The sequence below is a fragment of the Larus michahellis genome, chromosome 6 (assembly GCF_964199755.1).
Source record: "Larus michahellis chromosome 6, bLarMic1.1, whole genome shotgun sequence".
NCBI classification, from domain to species: domain Eukaryota; kingdom Metazoa; phylum Chordata; class Aves; order Charadriiformes; family Laridae; genus Larus; species Larus michahellis.
The window spans coordinates 68,671,525-68,692,839 of NC_133901.1; the positions used below are offsets into that span (position 1 = coordinate 68,671,525).

General features: G+C 47.0%; 1 protein-coding gene across 1 annotated transcript; it reads left to right on the top strand.

Moving 5' to 3' along the window:
* Nucleotides 1–1,725: 1,725 nt before the first annotated feature.
* Nucleotides 1,726–12,576, top strand: LOC141745379 (scavenger receptor cysteine-rich domain-containing protein DMBT1-like). Its single transcript, XM_074593057.1, has 15 exons — nucleotides 1,726–1,741; nucleotides 2,242–2,340; nucleotides 2,485–2,638; nucleotides 2,865–3,079; nucleotides 3,807–3,851; nucleotides 4,581–4,734; nucleotides 4,961–5,175; nucleotides 5,537–5,581; nucleotides 7,017–7,167; nucleotides 7,508–7,719; nucleotides 7,988–8,160; nucleotides 8,838–9,226; nucleotides 9,745–9,995; nucleotides 10,651–10,729; nucleotides 12,393–12,576. Exons 1-15 carry the CDS (start codon nucleotides 1,726–1,728, stop codon nucleotides 12,574–12,576), a joined length of 2,382 nt encoding a protein of 793 aa, XP_074449158.1.
* The last annotated feature ends 8,739 nt before the right edge of the window (nucleotides 12,577–21,315 follow it).

Here is a 21,315-nt window from a genome sequence, read left to right on the forward strand (position 1 = left end):
ACCCTCCTCTCCCTCCGCAGGCTGGAAGGCAGCAGCTGCCAGTACGACGCCATCGAGGTGTACGACGGCGAGTACCCTGGGAGCCCACTGCTCGGGAAGGTTTGCCAGAACAACCATCGCGTCTTCAAGTCATCTGGGTACCAGATGACCATCCTGTTCCGCAGTGACTCCAGCGTCACCAGGAGAGGTTTCCAGGCCTACTACTCCTCGTTTCCCGCCTCTAGCAGCACCGCGGGTAAGGCCCGAGCTGTGCTTTACTCCTGGCCAGGGCAGAACCCCAAACTCCTCCTGAAGGGCTTTCTGACGGCTCCTGACACCTGTGGCACCCAGAGCCCCCGGCCCCACTGACAGGCGTTTTGGGTCAGGGGCTTCTTTCTGGGCAGGACTGCCACCAGCCTGCTGCCACAACACTGTTTCTTGGCCCGATGGGCAGGGCTGGGGCTTTCTCCTCCTCCGCCAGCGCTGCTGCTGAACTGCCATTGGTTTCTAGGGTCCTTCTTGCAGGCAGAGGCGTTGCTCGTTTGTGGCACGCTGGTCGCTGCAGCTGCAGAGGCCAAGGTTCCTGCTCATGGTTACTGCTTGTTTTCCCCCAGTCAAGAGGGCCGATGAGTTCAGGCGCAGTGCAGTGAACTCCTTTGGGCAGCTGAGGAGTCGCTGAGGAGCCAGCGCGGCTGCTGCTCTGTGCCAGCAGCGCCAGGTGGCTCCAGGTCAAGTCCCGCCTTGTTGCTGACCTCAGGCAGGGCCTGGAGGGCTCGAGAGGTCTGGTTATGTCCTGCCCCTGCTCAGGATCACACAAGCACAGGATGCTTTGGGTTGGTCTCACTCGGTCCCGCCAGGTGCCAGTGCGGCTGTGGGTCTCAGGTTTACGTGTCCCGGGGTTCCCGTGGGGAGGGCTGACTCCCATTGGGCTCTTTTTTCTGAGGCAAAAGGCTGCTCGCTCACCTCCTGCTCTCTCCCTGCAGCACCAAGCAGCTCCAGCTTCACTCCTCCCATGTCGTCAACCACAGGTAGGTCTGGAGGGGTTGAGGGGTCTGCTTATCTCTTGCCCTTGCTGAGGATGAGAGAATCTTGGGATGGCTGAGGTGGGAGGGGACGTCTGGAAGTCACCTAGTCCAAGGACCCCCTGCTAAAGCGTTGCTGGCTGATGTTCAACTTGGTGTGCAGCAGTACGCCCGGGACCTTTTCTGGAGAGCTGCTTCCCAGCCGGGCAGCCCACAGTGCATACTGGTGCTTGGGGCTGTTCTTAGCCAGGAGCAGGACGTGGCACTTCTCCTTGTTGAACTGCATGAGCTTCCTGTGGGCCCATTTCTCTAGCCTCTCCAGGTCCCTCAGGATGGCAGCAGGACCCTCTGATAGATCAGTTGGTCCTCCCAGGCAGGTGTTCCCAGCAAACTTGCTGAGGCTCTTACCCTGTCCCAGCATCCCAGTGATTAACAATGGTGTTCCTCCATGGGCATGCGAGGCCCTGCTGATGGGAGCTCTTGCCAATGCGGAAGACGATCTGAGCTCTGGGCTGGTGGGGTGGAGGGGGAAGGCTTTGAGGTGCAGCCCCACAGGGACCTGCCATTCATCCAGGTGGTGACTGCGGGTCTCTGGTTTCAGTGCCCCAGGAGCCCTTTTTGGGGAGGGGAGACTCCTGGAGGGTTGCTTCTCTTTGCAAAATGCTGCTCGCTTACCTGGTGCTCTCTCCCTGCAGCACCAGGTAGCACCAGCTCGATGCCCACCATGTCAACAACCTCAGGTATGTCCAGAGGGGTTGTGAGGGGTCTGAGTAGCTCCTGCCCCCAGTTGTGGATCATAGAATCCCAGGATGGCTGAGGTTGGACTGACCTCAGGGGCACATCTCGTCCTACCCCCTGGCTAGAGTAGGGCCATCCAGAGCTGGCTGCCCAAGACTACATCCCGGTGGCTCTTGGCTGTCTGCAAGGATGGAGAGTCCACCAGCTCTGTGGGCAACCTGTGCCCGTGCTCAGTCACCCTCGCAGTGAAGCAGTGTTTCCTGATGTTGATGGGGACGTCCTGTGTTTCAGTGTGTGCCCGTGACCACTGGAGCGATTCCTGGCACCACTGGAAAGAGGCTGGGTTTTTGGAGGGGGTTGACTCCCCGCAGGTTGTCCCTCTTAGGCACAATGCTGCTGATTTCTCCCTGCAGCAGCAGGCAACTCCAGCTGAACTCCCCGTGTGTCGTTGACCACATATAGGTCCGTAGGGGTTGAGGGCTGTGGTTATCTCCTGTCACAGGTGTCCCACTGGACGGCCTGGCCCCACCGGTGGTGTTGCTGCCCGAGCCAAGCACAACATGTGCTCTGGGCTGGGGGGACACAGGGATGAGGCTTCGGGGTGCGGCCACGTAGCGGGGAGGGAGGGTCTCCTTGGGGCTGTGGCCGAGCCTCCATGCTGGTGGCCATGCCCTTCTCCGATGGCTTCTGGAGACAGGATTTCAAGAGATCTCTGCCCATCCCTGGGCTCTGCTCCTTTCTGCAGGCAACGGCTCCTGCGGTGGCTTGCTTCAGGGCTGGTCTGGCTCAGTCCAGAGCCCGGGCTACCCCAACTCCTACCCCAACAACGCCCGCTGCGTGTGGCACATACAGCTGCCGGAGCTGGATCTCCGAGTCGAGCTCCAGTTTGCGGATGTCGAGTGAGTCCGGTGGGGTGGCAGCTGTGGTGTGGGCAGGGTGCCCAGTGCTGGCCGTGGGCTCAGGGGCGGCTTCGTCCCTATGGCGGAGCCTTGGCGGCCTCTGCGCGTGTGCCGGGGCCATGGCGGGAACGGGGTGGGGTTGCTGGAGCCCTGCAGCTCCTGCCAGCGCTCCTGCTGGGAGGTGGCGCAGCCGACAGTGCAGACAGACCCTCCTCTCCCTCCGCAGGCTGGAAGGCAGCAGCTGCCAGTACGACGCCATCGAGGTGTACGACGGCGAGTACCCTGGGAGCCCACTGCTCGGGAAGGTTTGCCAGAACAACCATCGCGTCTTCAAGTCATCTGGGTACCAGATGACCATCCTGTTCCGCAGTGACTCCAGCGTCACCAGGAGAGGTTTCCAGGCCTACTACTCCTCGTTTCCCGCCTCTAGCAGCACCGCGGGTAAGGCCCGAGCTGTGCTTTACTCCTGGCCAGGGCAGAACCCCAAACTCCTCCTGAAGGGCTTTCTGACGGCTCCTGACACCTGTGGCACCCAGAGCCCCCGGCCCCACTGACAGGCGTTTTGGGTCAGGGGCTTCTTTCTGGGCAGGACTGCCACCAGCCTGCTGCCACAACACTGTTTCTTGGCCCGATGGGCAGGGCTGGGGCTTTCTCCTCCTCCGCCAGCGCTGCTGCTGAACTGCCATTGGTTTCTAGGGTCCTTCTTGCAGGCAGAGGCGTTGCTCGTTTGTGGCACGCTGGTCGCTGCAGCTGCAGAGGCCAAGGTTCCTGCTCATGGTTACTGCTTGTTTTCCCCCAGTCAAGAGGGCCGATGAGTTCAGGCGCAGTGCAGTGAACTCCTTTGGGCAGCTGAGGAGTCGCTGAGGAGCCAGCGCGGCTGCTGCTCTGTGCCAGCAGCGCCAGGTGGCTCCAGGTCAAGTCCCGCCTTGTTGCTGACCTCAGGCAGGGCCTGGAGGGCTCGAGAGGTCTGGTTATGTCCTGCCCCTGCTCAGGATCACACAAGCACAGGATGCTTTGGGTTGGTCTCACTCGGTCCCGCCAGGTGCCAGTGCGGCTGTGGGTCTCAGGTTTACGTGTCCCGGGGTTCCCGTGGGGAGGGCTGACTCCCATTGGGCTCTTTTTTCTGAGGCAAAAGGCTGCTCGCTCACCTCCTGCTCTCTCCCTGCAGCACCAAGCAGCTCCAGCTTCACTCTTCCCATGTCGTCAACCACAGGTAGGTCTGGAGGGGTTGAGGGGTCTGCTTATCTCTTGCCCTTGCTGAGGATGAGAGAATCTTGGGATGGCCGAGGTTGGAGGGGACGTCTGGAGGTCACCTAGTCCAAGGACCCCCTGCTAAAGCGTTGCTGGCTGATGTTCAACTTGGTGTGCAGCAGTACGCCCGGGACCTTTTCTGGAGAGCTGCTTCCCAGCCGGGCGGCCGACAGTGCATACTGGTGCTTGGGGCTGTTCTTAGCCAGGAGCAGGACGTGGCACTTCTCCTTGTTGAACTGCATGAGCTTCCTGTTGGCTCATTTCTCCAGCACCACTGGAAAGAGGCTGGGTTTTTGGAGGGGGTTGACTCCCCACAGGTTGTCCCTCTTAGGCACAATGCTGCTGATTTCTCCCTGCAGCAGCAGGCAACTCCAGCTGAACTCCCCGTGTGTCGTTGACCACATATAGGTCCGTAGGGGTTGAGGGCTGTGGTTATCTCCTGTCACAGGTGTCCCACTGGACGGCCTGGCCCCACCGGTGGTGTTGCTGCCCGAGCCAAGCACAACCTGTGCTCTGGGCTGGGGGGACACAGGGATGAGGCTTCGGGGTGCGGCCACGTAGCGGGGAGGGAGGGTCTCCTTGGGGCTGTGGCCGAGCCTCCATGCTGGTGGCCATGCCCTTCTCCGATGGCTTCTGCAGACAGGATTTCAAGAGATCTCTGCCCGTCCCTGGGCTCTGCTCCTTTCTGCAGGCAACGGCTCCTGCGGTGGCTTGCTTCAGGGCTGGTCTGGCTCAGTCCAGAGCCCGGGCTACCCCAACTCCTACCCCAACAACGCCCGCTGCGTGTGGCACATACAGCTGCCGGAGCTGGATCTCCGAGTCGAGCTCCAGTTTGCGGATGTCGAGTGAGTCCGGTGGGGTGGCAGCTGTGGTGTGGGCAGGGTGCCCAGTGCTGGCCGTGGGCTCAGGGGCGGCTTCGTCCCCATGGCGGAGCCTTGGCGGCCTCTGCGCGTGTGCCGGGGCCATGGCGGGAACGGGGAGGGGTTGCTGGAGCCCTGCAGCTCCTGCCAGCGCTCCTGCTGGGAGGTGGCGCAGCCGACAGTGCAGACAGACCCTCCTCTCCCTCCGCAGGCTGGAAGGCAGCAGCTGCCAGTACGACGCCATCGAGGTGTACGACGGCGAGTACCCTGGGAGCCCACTGCTCGGGAAGGTTTGCCAGAACAACCATCGCGTCTTCAAGTCATCTGGGTACCAGATGACCATCCTGTTCCGCAGTGACTCCAGCGTCACCAGGAGAGGTTTCCAGGCCTACTACTCCTCGTTTCCCGCCTCTAGCAGCACCGCGGGTAAGGCCCGAGCTGTGCTTTACTCCTGGCCAGGGCAGAACCCCAAACTCCTCCTGAAGGGCTTTCTGACGGCTCCTGACACCTGTGGCACCCAGAGCCCCCGGCCCCACTGACAGGCGTGGGGGGCCCCCAGGCCCCACTGACTCACTCACCTCCTGCTCTCTCCCTGAGCTCTGGGCTGGTGGGGTGGAGGGGGAAGGCTTTGAGGTGCAGCCCCACAGGGACCTGCCATTCATCCAGGTGGTGACTGTGGGTCTCTTTTTTCAGTGCCCCAGGAGCCCTTTTTGGGGAGGGGAGACTCCTGGAGGGTTGCTTCTCTTTGCAAAATGCTGCTCGCTTACCTGGTGCTCTCTCCCTGCAGCACCAGGTAGCACCAGCTCGATGCCCACCGTGTCAACAACCTCAGGTATGTCCAGAAGGGTTGAGGGGTCTGAGTAGCTCCTGTCCTGAGTTGTGGATCATAGAATCCCAGGATGGCCGAGGTTGGACTGACCTCAGGAGCACATCTCGTCCTACCCCCTGGCTACAGTAGGGCCATCCAGAGCTGGCTGCCCAAGACCACATCTGGGTGGCTCTTGGCTGTCTGCAAGGATGGAGAGTCCACCAGCTCTGTGGGCAACCTGTGCCCGTGCTCAGTCACCCTCATAGTGAATAAGTTGTTCCTGATCTTCATTTAGAACCTATATGGAGCATCTGGTATGGGCTCCCCAGATGGGGGCTCACGTATTGAGTTTGTGTGTGGCTGCAAGTGCAGCCAGAGGAATTTTTTCTTCATGGTTGCAGCCTATGAGAAGAATGGTATTGCTCAGAATTTTGCTTCTTTTCCTCTTCATTGAATACCAATATAAGGATCCCTCAAATTATCCCAAAATAACTGTGCAGTTAATTTCACACCTCGTGTAGTCACTTGCTTCCTTGCACTTGAGCAGTAATTTCAGAAGTGCTTAGGAAGCATTGTTTTGGACCACTTCTTAAGTATCATTATTCTTCTGATGCCTATTTCAGCTGTTTGTTTAAGCACATCATTTGAGGATAGTGCATATTTTAAATGTTTATTTGTTTACATAGTGAATTATAGGTCAGCTAGTGAGAGAATGTTTTTTTTCGTGTTTGCTAAGAACTGAAAATAATTGAAAACCTCTTAGTCCTGCGTAGATCTTTCTATGCAGGCATCTTGTGCTTTCTTTAGGTTAAAATAAGTAAATGTGTGTTTTTCTAATTTGTAATATTATTCAAAGATGGCGTCCATTTACATGTTTCTGTTTTCTAAGAGTAGTTTGAGCTTGTACTGAAAACTATCCTAGAATTGCATGACTCTGTTTTACTCCCTAGACTTGATCCCCATGTTATTTGATTAGGCTGCACTGATCTGTATATAATCTTATACATGCCTTTTGACTGTGACAGAAGAGCTTCATGTTTATGAATTGGATATTTTTCAGCATTCTCATTCATAAACAAAATAATTTTGATCCTTTTTTTCCTTCTCTTTGGTCATTAGCAATTGTAATAGAGGCGAACCAGGCTCAGCTGTGAATTTTTCAAGGAACAGCTGATTTCCGGAGGTCCAACCCCAATGACGGTGCAGTTCTATGACAAATACCCTATCCTGCTGGTGCAGACAGTGAAGATCGGCATTATAAAAGCTGTTCTGTGTGCTTAGCATCTCCTAATCTGCATTCAGATGATACATGAACCTAATAGAAAGCCCACTGAAGCTGGTAGAAGTCACTGCCTTTAAATTTTAGACTTATAAATTCTACATAGACATATTCCAAAAGCAACCTTAAATGGTGTATATATATATTTTTATTTTTTTTTTCTCATGTTTTCTTCTGCAGAAGATTACTCTTGTGGAGGCTTGCTTTCCTCTCCGTCTGGGACATTACAGAGTCCATTTTACCCCAGAAATTATCCAAACAATGCCAACTGTGTTTGGGAAATAGAAGTAAAGAACAACTTCCTTGTCACACTCACATTTAGAGATGTTCAGTAAGTAAAAATTTATTACATGGGAAGATGGTGTATGAGATTTATACCTTGGAATTACTAAACTCGATTTCAAGAATGTTTTTCACAGCTTTTAGTACATCTCAGATTAAAAATGTATTCATTTTTGTTTATGTAGTCAACAACGTGGCCGTCATCTAATGAGACAGAAATCGGAGGCTGTAATTTCTTTTCCAAAGATTTGATAGTCATAGCAGTAAAATGTACTCTTTTCCTATGAACAGTTAATTGGAGTTAAAAAAATAAATAAATGCAGAGAGAGAAAAAAAAAAGAAGAAAGAAGCAAGAAGCATTTAACTAAATATTCATGTTTGCTCCCCAGGATGGAAGGTGGCAGATGCTTGTCTGACTATGTGGAAGTCTATGATGGGCCACTCTATACCTCTCCTCTGCTTGGGAAATTTTGTTCTGGTTATGGTCGCACGTACAAGTCTTCTTCAAACCTGCTGACTGTCCGGTTTTACAGTAACTCTCGATACACATACAGAGGGTTCCAGGCTGACTATTATTCCACTCCAGCAGATCAGAACACTAGTAAGTTCATGTTTAAAACAGAAACCTGCGTCTCAATTATTTCCTAATTCACTGAGTGTTAATTTTGTTGTACCACTTCAATGAATCACTCATTTTATGTTATTTTTAATCAGATCTGTAGTATTTCATAGAGAGGCAAGTATTTGGTTTGGATTCTGAACTCCTTCTGCAACATCAGCTGCTTCTGCAAAAAATATTGTTTATTTAAGTATAACCTTTTTCAGTCACTTCAATGAGCTTGTAACGTATTTTCTTTGCCATCTGCTAGTGCTGTCGTGTTTGCCAGACTACATGCGTGCAGTTGTGAGCAGATACTACCTTCAATCACAAGGCTACTCTCCTTGGAAACTCTCCTTGAATGACCCCTCTTGCAAACCCAACATTACATCGGAGTATGTTATATTCGACATACCATACACTCGCTGTGGCACAGTGAGAGAGGTATGACTTGAAATGTTTCACCAGAACGTGCAAATATTGTGAGTGTATAAAAATTCAAACCAAATAATTCATTTTGAAAACCAGCCCAAATCGACATCTGTGCTGGGGTCTGCAGAGAGTGGAAGTGTCCTGGTGATTATGGGCTACCTCTCCCTCTCCCGAGGGATAAGGTTTATTGACAGTCATAGTTCCTGCATCTGCTGCCACAGTATTCACTCGTAGCCTGTTATTGATCTTCCAAAGAATAAAGTGTGGTAGGAAGCAAATACTTAACATTTTCAAGGTCCCAAGCTGAGTGTCATTGTTAAAAAAGTCTCAAAGCCGTTACTAAATATGACCAATTGTGTTTTAAGTAAGATTTAAGCTTAAATACTGTTCTGGACCAGATCCTTCAGGCATTTCACGTTCAAAGGATTGTACAGGTTGTATTTAATTATTTATGTCTACATGTAGTGTGAGTAGTTTTCTCAGGTCCACATTGTAGTTGCTGAATATTACATGTAGATTACGGATTCTTATCTTGAGAACAGAAATTACTAGGTTCAGACTTCTCCACGGTAGACTTTCTGGGAAATAATGCATTCACTGCGCACATTGCTGTAAGAATATAGCAAAGTACATAATAGGAAACCTGACTATATTAATTAATTTTGCATTTTATTTTATATGCCAAACAGGGAAACAACAATACAATAACCTATTCCAACCTTATTAGAGGATCCTCTTCTGGTACTGTAATCACAAGAACTAGAAACCTTCACCTGCATATTCACTGCAAAATGCTCCAGAACACATGGGCAGAAATAATGTATGTTGCGGAGGACAATTTCGAAGTCAACGAAACTCAGTATGGCAGATATGATGTCAACCTTACATTTTATCATTCTGCGTACTTCTCATGGCCAGTGTATGACTCGCCATACTACGTTAATATCAACCAGGATTTGTTTCTTGAAGCTTACCTGCACAGCTCCGATTCAAACCTGGTGTTATTTGTGGACACATGTGTGGCGTCTCCCACTCCCCACAATTTTACAACAATGACCTATGATATAATCAGGAATGGGTAAGCTCATATGCCTTAAAACTATAGATAGAACTGCCTTTGAACCCCTGTATCTCTTCTTTTTTAATTTTGTCTTGTTTTTTAATTATTTTTAATGGAATAGTGTGAGTACAGCATACATTAATGTCAGCTTCTAACTAATCCATGAACGTGGGCATTTAGGGTTTACTGGGGGAAGGGGAATGGATTGACTCGACATATAACACACGCGCACTCCCCAGCTTAAACCTGACAAAGAGACTAAATGGCTATAGCGATGTAACAATGACATATCTCAGGTAAGGATAAAACGCCTTCAGAAAAACATAAAACCACGAGGTCTCTAGACAGGACAGGCTGAGGGGAGGTAACATGGCTCAATGCTGCCAAAGAAGGGCATCTTGCTTTTCCTACCTAATTGCAGGTGTCTGAATCAGTTTCACCTCATTTAAAAATCACTTTTCATGTTATGTGTTATATTGTGTGTAAATGACTGATTGCGGTGTGTATTCATGAGAGGTTTTTTTGTTTCTTTGTAGGTGTGTTCGAGATTCTACCTATGCTACATATTATTCACCCTACAATCACGTGGTCCGGTTTAAATTCAATGCCTTCCAGTTTATTCATTACAGTCCATCGGTTTACCTGCAATGTGAACTAGTGGTGTGCAGGGCCTATGACTATTCTTCCAGATGCTACCGAGGCTGTATTACTAGGTCCAAGAGAGAGGCAAGCTCTGGCCAAGAAAGGGTGACTGTTGTGGCTGGGCCAATACGGCTTCGGGAAGGTGGTACCGAGAAACCTTGAATGCACGTGAGAAACGTGAATGCACGTGATTTTGAATATAACTTTGTCTCCTTTAGCAGATACCATCTGTAAATGCCAACATAATTCTGAATGAAACAATAAACATTCAGCATGCGCTTAATTGACTCTTGCCTATTAATCCTACTTCACATCAGTTGTATTCGCACATCATAAAAACGCTAATTCAGCAGCTCTGCGGGCAGTCTGACGAGATGGGGCACAGGCAGCTCTGTGGAACTCGCCTGTTCCCAAACTGCCTGCGACTTGTAGCTGACACGTCTGAAAAGCCAGTTTGAAAGCTTCCCAGACAAATTTGCGATCTCCAAGGTTTTTATTTGTTGGTTTTTTTCTTAATGGTAACACTGAAATGCTTAAGCTGCAGTTTAAGTTCTATAAGCAAGCTCTACTAATATAACTTTTGTTTGATGTGTATCTAGAGTGCCCTGGATGTATCAGGGTGCAAGAAAGTGATTGATCTTGAAACCCGATCTAATGTTTTGGAAATAACAAGGTGAGGGATCAAATGTAACCAGGTCCTCTCATCCTTCCCACAGTTGGACCCTTTTGTTATCCGTGAGAAATGAATTCAGCCCCTGCTCCAGCTGATGTTTCTCACGACCACTTATTATTGCTGTCAGGCTCCTGGCAGTTGTTTTTCACTCTTGTTGGGTTCCTTTTGAAACATAAAGTGAAGAACCCAATTCCATACCAGGTCATGTAAGCCTTGGTAAACACCTGCAGCTGATCACATTGGTTGAGTAAGTTGATGGACTGAGTAATCTTCTTGCATGGAGCAATTTCATTGACAATTCAAGATTAAAATCTAAGCATGAAATGCTTTCTGTGGTGATGGCTCACCTTGTGAAGAGAGGGGGGCTTGACATAAGAGCTCAGCATAGAAGGAAGCCAGAAGACCAGGGAAAGTTTGCAATCCAATAACCTCAATAGCCTCAAACTAGTTGCCACCTGCAATATTAGGGCCTCAAATCTTAACACAGTAACTGATACATCAGCTTCCTCCTCTCAAGATGGATATCTTGACTCTGCTATTGAAAAAATACAGCCTGGGTTATGGGGAACCCAGATGGCCAGTTCTTGCTCCACAGCAAACATGAGTTTGTTTCCCACTTCCTCAGAAGTAAGTTAGGATAAAGAGTCCTTCCTTTCCACAGGGCAGTCAGGAGTACATCCCACAATGTGTGCTGTGTGATAACCAGTAACGGAGCCCATCTGTGTACCTCTGAAAGGTACTTCAATAAATCTCAGTGGGATGCGATGTACGTATTTCAATCTACCCTTCAGGCAAGGCCAGCACTGTTCAAACTGCACTCTAATGTTTTCTGTTTCCACTGCCATCAGTGCTAGCAGGCAAAATATTTGAATGCAAGTACTACTGTTGTACGCTCCTAAGCCTGCTTTTAGGTCCTGTTTTCTATCAATGCTGATTTCCTAAAATGGAGATTAAATTTTGCATGAAAATTGCATGGCGTAATGAAATGTTTCAGATGGAGAAGGCTTTACGCAGCTAAAGTTACCCAGGCAATCGTGCATGACAAAGAGAAAAATGATTCTTCCGATGGCATATGGATCGTCGTACATAATGTCTGAGTGTTTTGTGACTAGTTCTTTAGGGAGGTCCTTCTTGCTGAGAAAATAAGGTATTTCAGCTATTTTCCGTTATGGCTGATTTCCAACATAAATTATGTAATTGCAAAATCAGGAAGTCTTGATTCCCAACAGTGTCTCTGCACTTGAGCTCAAGGTTTTGCTGCCTTGAAGAGATTCATCTGTAACAAAGAAAATTTTCCAAGCAACATGTTGGTTTTACGTGCGGTTCTTCTCCAAGAAGACAGGAACATCACATACTTGGGTTCTTGAAAAATCCATGAAGATCTGATTTGTGGTCTAGATCTGCTGCGAGATCAGCCCTGCGTAATAGTTTCTGTCTATGACTTACTGCCTAAGCCAGGCACCTCTGTAAAACTCGCACAAAACCTTATTATTCTATTACCACAATGGTGTAATTACTGCTACAGCCTAACCTAGCACTTCACTGTCAGCCAGAAGCAGATCTGGAAAATGACTTAAAAGTCCCACGTCTAGTTTTGGTGTTTCCTTTGGTTTTTTTCTTTATCAACATATAAAGTCAAATTAAGTCAGTATAACTTTTTTGGGTAATACCATAGCTCTGACTGCTCCTCGGGGCACGGCACAGCTCTGCTGGGTCGGTGCCATAGGGGTTGCAGAGGTGACCCAGCACACTTTGCCCAGCCAGGTAACCGACTGTTGCACACAACATCTGGTCACCACTGAGCTCTGAGAAGAACAAACTGACACAGCATAAACTGACACGGCATCGGTCTTGACCTTGCGACTGCAGCTTCCAGAAGCCAACCACCACCACAGCCATCAGCCAACTGCAAGTCTTCTCCTCCTCCTCTTTTCCCAAACAGCAATCACTATTGGGAACGGTACATGCTGGACTGAGATACCAGGAGATCTTCGTCTGCCTGGCCCTCAGGAGGCAGCTTCTGGAAAGATCTTTGAAGAAGCTGGTGCCTTGAAGAAGTGCTGTACTTCCTTGTCCCCTGCTTGTGGCTGCCTGCCCGGGTCAGGCTGCTCTCATGCTGTGCCTCTGGTGACTGCAGAGGCAAAGCACAATGCTGCTGGCCACGGAGCACACCTCCTCGGGGCCCTCATTGCAGGGCAGCTTTGCTTTGATGTCTCTGGAAAGTGCATTTTCATCTTTAGCGCTGGATCGTGCGTGATCAAGGCTGGCCTTGGACTGTGGCCAAGGCAGGTGGAAATGAACTTCAATGGCAGCTCTCAGGGCAGCTCCACCCGAGTCAACAGACCTTTGGTACCTTTATTGCAACATTTAAAACGTTAGGATACTGGAGAAAGCAAAACTAATCTTTTTGGGTGTAATCGGTGCTGTGAATGGGCAAACATAGCTACTGTTACCATCTCTTTGTTTTGGACCAAGTTCAAAACTTCCCAAGGGGAAAAAAACTACATCAGACTTTAATGCCTTTCAGCGTATCACATTGCCACTGCCATAACGTAATTGCATACAGCCAGAGGAAATTTTTCTAATGTGGAAGGTTTCTGAAGAAGGGCTAAAAGACAACATAGATTGAGGACTGAACTGGATGGAAGTTTAAAGATTCGCAAGTACTTAATGTTTAAGACCAAAGTATGTGGATTAGCTAAAGGGCTATAATGAATTTGTGTTATCATGAAACTACAACCTACCTAACTGCAGCAAAACCCCCTCTATTAAATACTTGTGCAAAAATATGGAAAATATATGAGCATCCCTATAGCGATATTTACAGTGTCATATTTGCACTAAGGTCTGAAATTTTCCCCACCATTCCTTGGTTAGGTACATTGAGTCTCTTCCATCTTTATATCAAATCTCAAATTTCAGGTCAAAGGGTATAGTCATTGAAGTGCTCTTAGTAAATACAAAGAATGATTGTTAATAACTAACATCTACTCTTACATTTTCTTTTTTTTATAATTGCTTTTTCCTTAAGTGCTGTGCTAATTCTTATTTTAAAAGACTTGCGTTAGTTTTTATTTCTCTTTCAAGGCTTTTTCTCAGTCCAGTAAAAGCCTGAATTATTACTGTTCTTAGCTCAGGTTCTTGGTTCAAAACTAGACCAATCTTCCTACACTGAAGAGTGGCAGCTACAAAGGGCACAATGGAATAAGTCAATGGCTATTGTCTTATTCTTTTTTAAGGGATGACTCATGCATCCTTATGACAAGACAGAGTAGACTCTTTGTATTGTTGTATTCATGTGAACCAGGGAATGCCAAGTCCAAAGGCAATTGCAGCACAGTAAAATCTTCTGGAATAAAATATAGGTCGTACAGGGGATGAGATGTATGAGATTCTTATAACAGATAACCTGCAAACACAATGCAGAATCTTTTTGGAGTATTTTAAACATTTCTATAGATTCACACTGTTCTTGGACTGTATTTATTGAGCTTACAATCAATCTAATAAAACTCAATGTCAGTGAAAGCCATAAGAAGATATTTTATATCACCTCACTTGAAGATATCTCCATCACCTGTCCCCTTTTTTTCCTTCTGCTTTTTTTAGGCAAATAGACCAAGACATGATTCCTCTATATCTTACAGGGATACATTTGCAAGGCCTGAAGTGGCTGGGTTAGGCAGCTGAGCCTTGCCTAGCCTTTTCAGCGGGCTGTGAGCACTTGGGCAGCCAGTTAATGCGGCCAGTGCCTGGCCATGTGTTATGCCACGGACAATTTCTAGGCTCCCTTCTTTATACTAACACTTAAATGTTATTTATGCAATGGCAAGCACAGCCTGGAGACACTTGCTGCCTGAGAAAGTTCCTATGTTTTTTCTTCATGCTAAAGAACAAAACCTCCTGCTTGGTGGTGGTATGGTCATGCCCCAGCTGTGCCAGGCCCTGTAGAAAGGCATGGTACAGTCTGGTTTGGCCATTGGGAGTTTTCCAACGTGGAGGTTGAGGTATGTTGGCCTCCGTGTGCACCCTGGTTGTGAAATTTATCAACTGAGGGCATCAGCTGAGCAGTAAGCATTTCGGCAAATATCTTCATAATGGATTTTGAGAAGTGTATCGGAGGCCTGATCTTGCGGAGATTAAAGCAAACATTTAACTACCTCCATAATTTCTGAAGATTTTGGGAGACTATTCATCTCAGAAAAGTCATGCACATAGCTTAGTTAAACATTTGCAAAATTTTGTTGCTCATTCTAATGTTTGATTTTAACAACCTATCTTGGCTCCTGGTTAAATGTCAATACATAGTGCAATCTCTAATACAGCAATGTATGTGTAAAATGGACTTCATCTACCCTGGCAAAATTCACTAACTTCTTTTCCCTGTCTACAAATTGTTATAGAATGCCTAGTAATCATAGAATGGTTAGAGTTGGAAGGCGCCTTAGAGAACGTCTAGTTCCACCCCCCTGCCCTGGGCAGGGACACCTCCCACTAGACCAGGTTGCTCCAAGCCCCATCCAACCTGGCCTTGAACCCCTCCAGGGATGGGGCCTCAACAACTTAATGGGCAGCAGGGAGAGGAGCAGGTGAGGTGTATTTATATTTGCCCATCCCTTTAGTAAACGCTATGCTCCCATTGCCTCACAGATTATCATATTTATATCATATTTATAAATCCTATTTTTTTTAAATTTATTTCTAGATCCGTAAAACTTGCTATGCGCCGTACCAGTCACCTTATCAGCAGAATGCCAGGTGTAAATATCTTCTCTGCAGCATGAACGACAGCGCGTGACCCATGCAAGTGGTCTTCCTAACCCTCCACAGTTGTATTACCAGGTCAAGAAATGTACAAGCTTTCCTTTGGAAGAGATGGATGTTTTTGGTGAGAAATCCGATTTTGAAAAGATGCTATGCAGAATCAAGCTGTGGAAAGTTAAACAGTCATTATCCTGTTAGGATAAGACTGTAAATCACTAACAATTTCGCAGCAGGCAGTATTATTGCTGCTTCAGTGACATAAACATAAGGAGAGATTTGTGTATTGATTAACAGTAGCTATGAACAGCCTCCTCAGTAGCACATTTTGGTCAATACTTAACGAAAATGCTAATTGCATGGAGTTTGTAAGAAGAGAAGTGTTGGCAAGGAGCTTGTGTTTTGGCTGGTCTTTAGTACAGGGGGCAAATTTCTTTATGGAATTTTTCCATTATCCATGATAATATAGTTCGTTTGGTATGTTTGTGCAATTTTCTCATACGACTCTGTCTATATGGATGGTAGGGCTTGATGCCACAGAGTCACTAAAAGGCTTCATAAATACATTATTTTTGTCAGGTTGTTAGAATAAAGGGAAAAATATGGAGACTAGATAAAACCAGACACGGAAACACATTCTTGAAAGGAGCTGAAATGGTTAAAAGCATTTAGACAAAATGGTATACACAGGTCACTTTTAGCTTTCTGTACGAGGACTTTGTTGTTTATTGGTTTGTATCAGCTGTAAAGTAGCATAGAAGTTGAGCAACACACTATAAGTGGATTGGTGCTGAGAAGTAATCACCATGAAACTGCTAAATGACTGACATCTTTTCTGTGTCTTATATTGAAATAATCTTTCACGCAGAAAGAAATGCATATTACTTCCCTATTTGCTTTCCTTGGGTTTATACATGAATTACATGGCACACAGCCGCAGCACAACACCCCCGGTGGACTCTCTCTGTTCTGAAGGCATATGGCTTTTCATGCATCTAGGTATTTTTGCATATGAGGTGATTACTTTCCTTGAACAATTCCCTTTGGCAACTGGCAGTATCATTTCCTTCCTGCTGTTCCTTCTGGTTTGAAGGCAAGGTAAGGGACTGAAGGGGAACAGACGGTAACACTGAAGAAAGTTGGAAGTCGTGGACCCATGTTGTCTTCTCGGCTCACACCTCCTCTTTCAGCAGCCAGCTGCCTCAGGCTCCCCTACATCTGGTAGATTTTACCTCAGCAAAGCTTAGAAAGGAAACTGGCATTACTTGAAGACTAAAAATCACTCAACCAAAACCGCTTCAAAGATCTAAGGATGGTTTGAATAGACAAGTATAAAAAGCATCTCTAAGCCAAAAAACCCAGTAGCAACCCCTGAGGAACACCACTTGTCACTGGTCTCCGCTTGGACATCAAGCTGTTGACTGCAACTCTTTGAGTGCAGCCATCCAGCCAGTTCCTTATCCACCGAGAAGTCCACCTGCCAAATCCATGTCTCTCCAATTTAGAGACAAGGATGTCATGTGGGACAGTATCAAATGCTTTGCACAAGTCCAGGTAGATGACATCAGTTCCTCTTCCCTTATGCACCAATACTATAGCGCCGTTATAGAAGGCCACCAAATTTGTCAGGCATGATTTGCCTTTAGTGAAGCCATGTTGACTGTCACCAATCACTTCCTTATTTTCCATGTGCCTTAGCAGACTTTCTAGGAGGATCTGCTCCATGATCCTGCCAGGCACAAAGGCGAGACTGATAGGCCTGCAGTTGCCCAGGTCTTCATTTTTTACCCTTTTTAAAAGTGGGGGTTATGTTTCCCCTTTTCCAGTCAGCAGGAACTTCACTGAACTGCCACGACTTCTTAGATATGATTGATAGTGGCTCGGCAACTTCAATTGATGGCTCCCTCAGGACCCGCAGATCTATCTCATCAGGTCCCATGGACTTGTGCACCTTCAGGTTCCTTAGAATGTCCCAGTCTTTGCCTTTGCATTCTGCGACCTGGGCGGTGTGGCTAGAGCATTTGCCAGTGAAGACCAAGGAGAAAATGTTGTTGAGTACCTCAGCCTTGTCCATATCCTGGGTGACCAGGTTCCCCATTTCCTTCCAGAGAGAGCCCACATTTTTCCTGGTCTTCCTTTTGTCACCAACACAGCTGTAGAAGCTTTTCTTGTTGCCCTTGACACCCTATCCAGATTTAACTCTATCTGGGCTTTAGCTTTCCTAACCTGATCCTTGGCGGCTCAGAAAATTTCTCTGTATTCCTCCCAGGCTACCTGTCCTCGCTTCCACCCACTGTAGGCTTCCTTTTTCTGTTTGTGTTTATCCAGGAGCTCCTTGTTCATCCATGCAGGCTTTGTGGCATTTTTGACAGACTTTCTCTTTGTTGGAATGCATTGCTCATGAACTTGCAGGAGGTGATCCTTGAATATTAACCAGCTTTTTTTGGCCCCTCTTCCCTCCAGGGTTTTATCTCATGGTACTCTACCAAGCAGATCCCTGAAGAGGACAAAGCCTGCTCTCCTGAAGTTCAGGGTAGCGAGCTTACTGTGCGCCCTCCTTGCTGTCCAAAGGATCTTGAACTCCACCATCTCATGGTCACTGCAGCCAAGGCTGCCCTTGATCTTCACATTTCCCACCAGCCTCTTCTTTTTGGTGAGAACAAGGTCCAGCATGGCACCTCTCCTTGTTGACTCCTCTATCACTTGGAGAAGGAAGTTATCATCATTGACACATTCCAGGAGCCTCATGGATTGCTTATGCCCTGCTGTGTTGTCCCTCCAACAGATACTGGGGTGGTTGAAGTACCCCATGAGGACCAGGGCTTGTGAACGCGAGGCTGCTTGTATGTGTCTATGGAGGGCCTCATCTGCTCGATCTTCGTGGTCAGGTGGCCTCCTGTAGCAGACCCCCACTGAAATGTTACCTCTCCCTGCCATCCCTTTAATCCTGATGCATAAGCTCTTTTCCCATCCCTGGAAACATTCAAGGTCAAGTTGGACAGGACTCCAAGCCGTCTTCTAGGTATGGATGGCATACGGATTTATTTCACCTGTATATTGCTCTTCATGAGATTTCTGATTGTTTTTTTTCTACTTTCTCAGACTTACAGCTGAACTTTTCTCCTGTTGTAGGGAAAGCAGGCTAAGAGTGAAAGTCTGAGAAACATTGGGTGGTCTCCTGATGGGGTATTACCTGTCTGTGTACAACATGGGATGGATGGGAACAGATCTAAGAACTTGAGCCCTGCAGTGCATGCCTGGGCAGATACAAAGGATCAATGTGAAGACTGATGTGTTCAAGTTCCCTCCTGCAAGAAGCACATGGCAGGAAACCAGTCCATGGATCTAGAACCCAGAGTGCTATACTGAATAAAATCTTTTAATTTTTTCTTTCTGAAACTGAAAGAAAATAATTGATCAAGGGAGATGGCAGAGCTTTCTATAATCTTTAAGAACTCTAAGTGTCGCTAAAAACGAAAACCGTGTTTGAAAAGTTCATTCTTTGGTACTCTGGACCTGCAATTTTTATTGAAAAGACAATATTTTTTTCTTTAATCCAAGCATAACAATATAATTTAGTATAACTTGTTCAGCAAACAGCTGACCTCTGATAGAAGATATTGTAAGTTAACCGAGGCTGATTTTCTTAGACAGACTTCTTTAGGTTTTGTGTGCCTGACGTCTTTTGTATTATGCAATGCAAATTCCATCCCATGTATTCTGTCTCAGTAATACATGGTCAAGAGACAAGGCAATAGTTTTCCGTTTTCTGCTGATGTGAGAACAGCAACAGATTGTTGATACTCCGTCAGGAATGCAGCCTCATACATCAGCTTATTTGTAGTTTTTTACAGTATTTTATTTTTGCAGTAAACTTCCTGCTGCTCTGATGTTAGTACATGCAATAGAAAGGAGAGGTAATCTAAGGTGTATTTTGTACAGAGGACACGGGTGTTTTGTAGGCTGCAAATCAAAGGTGCCTGATATCAAACCTGATGACATAGGTCCTCTCATAAATCAAAGAACATTTACTGGATATGTCAGAAATGCACCAGGAAGCTGGAACTGGTGAGGACTGACAAGAACTCAGACAGCCAAGTTTGTGTTAAAGAACCATGCTATCAGTTTTAATTGTTCTGCATAAATTTAACCACAACGCGCTTCGTCCTCCACTGTTCTTGAATCTCCTTGATGTCATTCATAAATTTCCTATTCACGGTGTCACGGACCAGCTAAGGCTGGGTGATCTGAGATCATCTAATCCATCCCCTTGCTCAAAGCAGGGTCAGAGAAAGCAGGTTGCTCAGGACTGTGTCCAGTTGGGTTTGAATATCTTGAAGAATGGAGGAATCTATAACCTCACTGGGCAACCTATCCCACTGCTTGACCACCCTCACAGTGAAATTCTTTTTCCTTATATTTAAATGAAATTTACTGTACTTCAGTTCATGCCCATTGCTTCTCATCCTGCCACCAGGCACCACTGAGAAGAACCTGGCTGTGTCTTTACTCCATCCCATCAGGTATTTGTACACACTGAGTGTCCTGTTCTCTGGGCCTCTCCTCATATGAGAGATTCTCCTGTTCCTTAATCATCTTGGTGGCCCTTTGCTAGACTTGCTCCAGTATGTCCATGTCTCTCTTGTACTGGGGAGCCCGGAACTGGAATGTGCACCCCAGATGTGTCTCACCAGTGCTGAGTAGAGGGGGAGGATCACCTCCCTTGACCTGCTGGCAACACTCCTCTGAACACAGCACTAGGATGCCATTGTCCATCTTTGCTGCAAGGGCACAGTGCTGGCTCATGGCCAGTTCATTCACTAGGACCCCCAGGTCGTTTTCTGCAAGACTGTTTTCCAGCTGCCTGGGTCCCTTGGTCTGTACCAAGGTGTTATTTTTCAAGAATGTAGAGGCAGGATTATCATCCCATAGTTGCTTCACAATCACAGCGTGTGATAGCTCCACCGAACACACAGTATTGTTTTTGCTTTTGTCAGGAAGTCAGGAACAGTAGAGCTGTGAGTAGCAACGTTCAGGCTTACATTTCTTTGTTAACATATGAATACAATCGGTTGTATTTACCATTGTCCTCCAGTTCGGTTGCTCCTCTCAGCAACTGCTTTGACAGCTTCTGATTCTGTCTCTGGACTCTGGCCTTTTGTCTCTATTCTGTTCTAGCGCTGTGAACCTTTGCAGAAAGAGGACTCCCTAGACTCAAGCTGTGTTTTTCTGCAGGAGGAAGGTTGGAATGTACCAGCAGGAATCATGAGTTATGTCAACTATTGTGGTTTGGTTGCTGTTTGTGTCATAGCCAAAGTGAACAGAGAGGTATAGCCTGGATGAAGTGTAATGAGTAGAATATTGGACCAACAACTGGCCTGTTTATAGCTGGTCTGTATATCTCTTCAACAGATGAGGAGAAACGGTAGAAGTGCAATATAATGACTCCAGCGAGCAGATTAGCAGGATAGGATAGTGGGCTGTTGTGCCCTAAGCAAACTGTAACTCCATTAAGTCCTCACGTAGACCAACTGAGGAAACCATTCCAACAGGACTTTTGGTTTTACTCCAACCCATACTTCTTTCCCTGTCGCAGAAGGAAATATCTGACATGGTTATGATTTAGTAGCAATTCAAAATTTATTAATGATTTGAGCTAGATCAAGAGGATAAGTTTTAGCAGCACTCAATCATTAACTGATTTAAGGATTTACAAGAAGATTTAACAAAGTAATTGAACAGTGACTTAATTACAGATCTGAAAATGGCAAGATTCACACTAACTTACTATAAGGTATCCCAAATCAATACATATACGTATAAGCACAAACATACAAGCACACACCACTTGAGGGGTCATACACACACACACACACCCGAGTTTATAACTGCTATTACCAAAGTTCCCTTCTCAGTGGATGACGCCAATGAGCTGATGGGTGCCCTTTTTATGTGTACATGGACAAATATTTGGATCCAGTAAAGTATAAGAACACCCACACTCGTAAGAGCTAATGTGTAATATGTATAT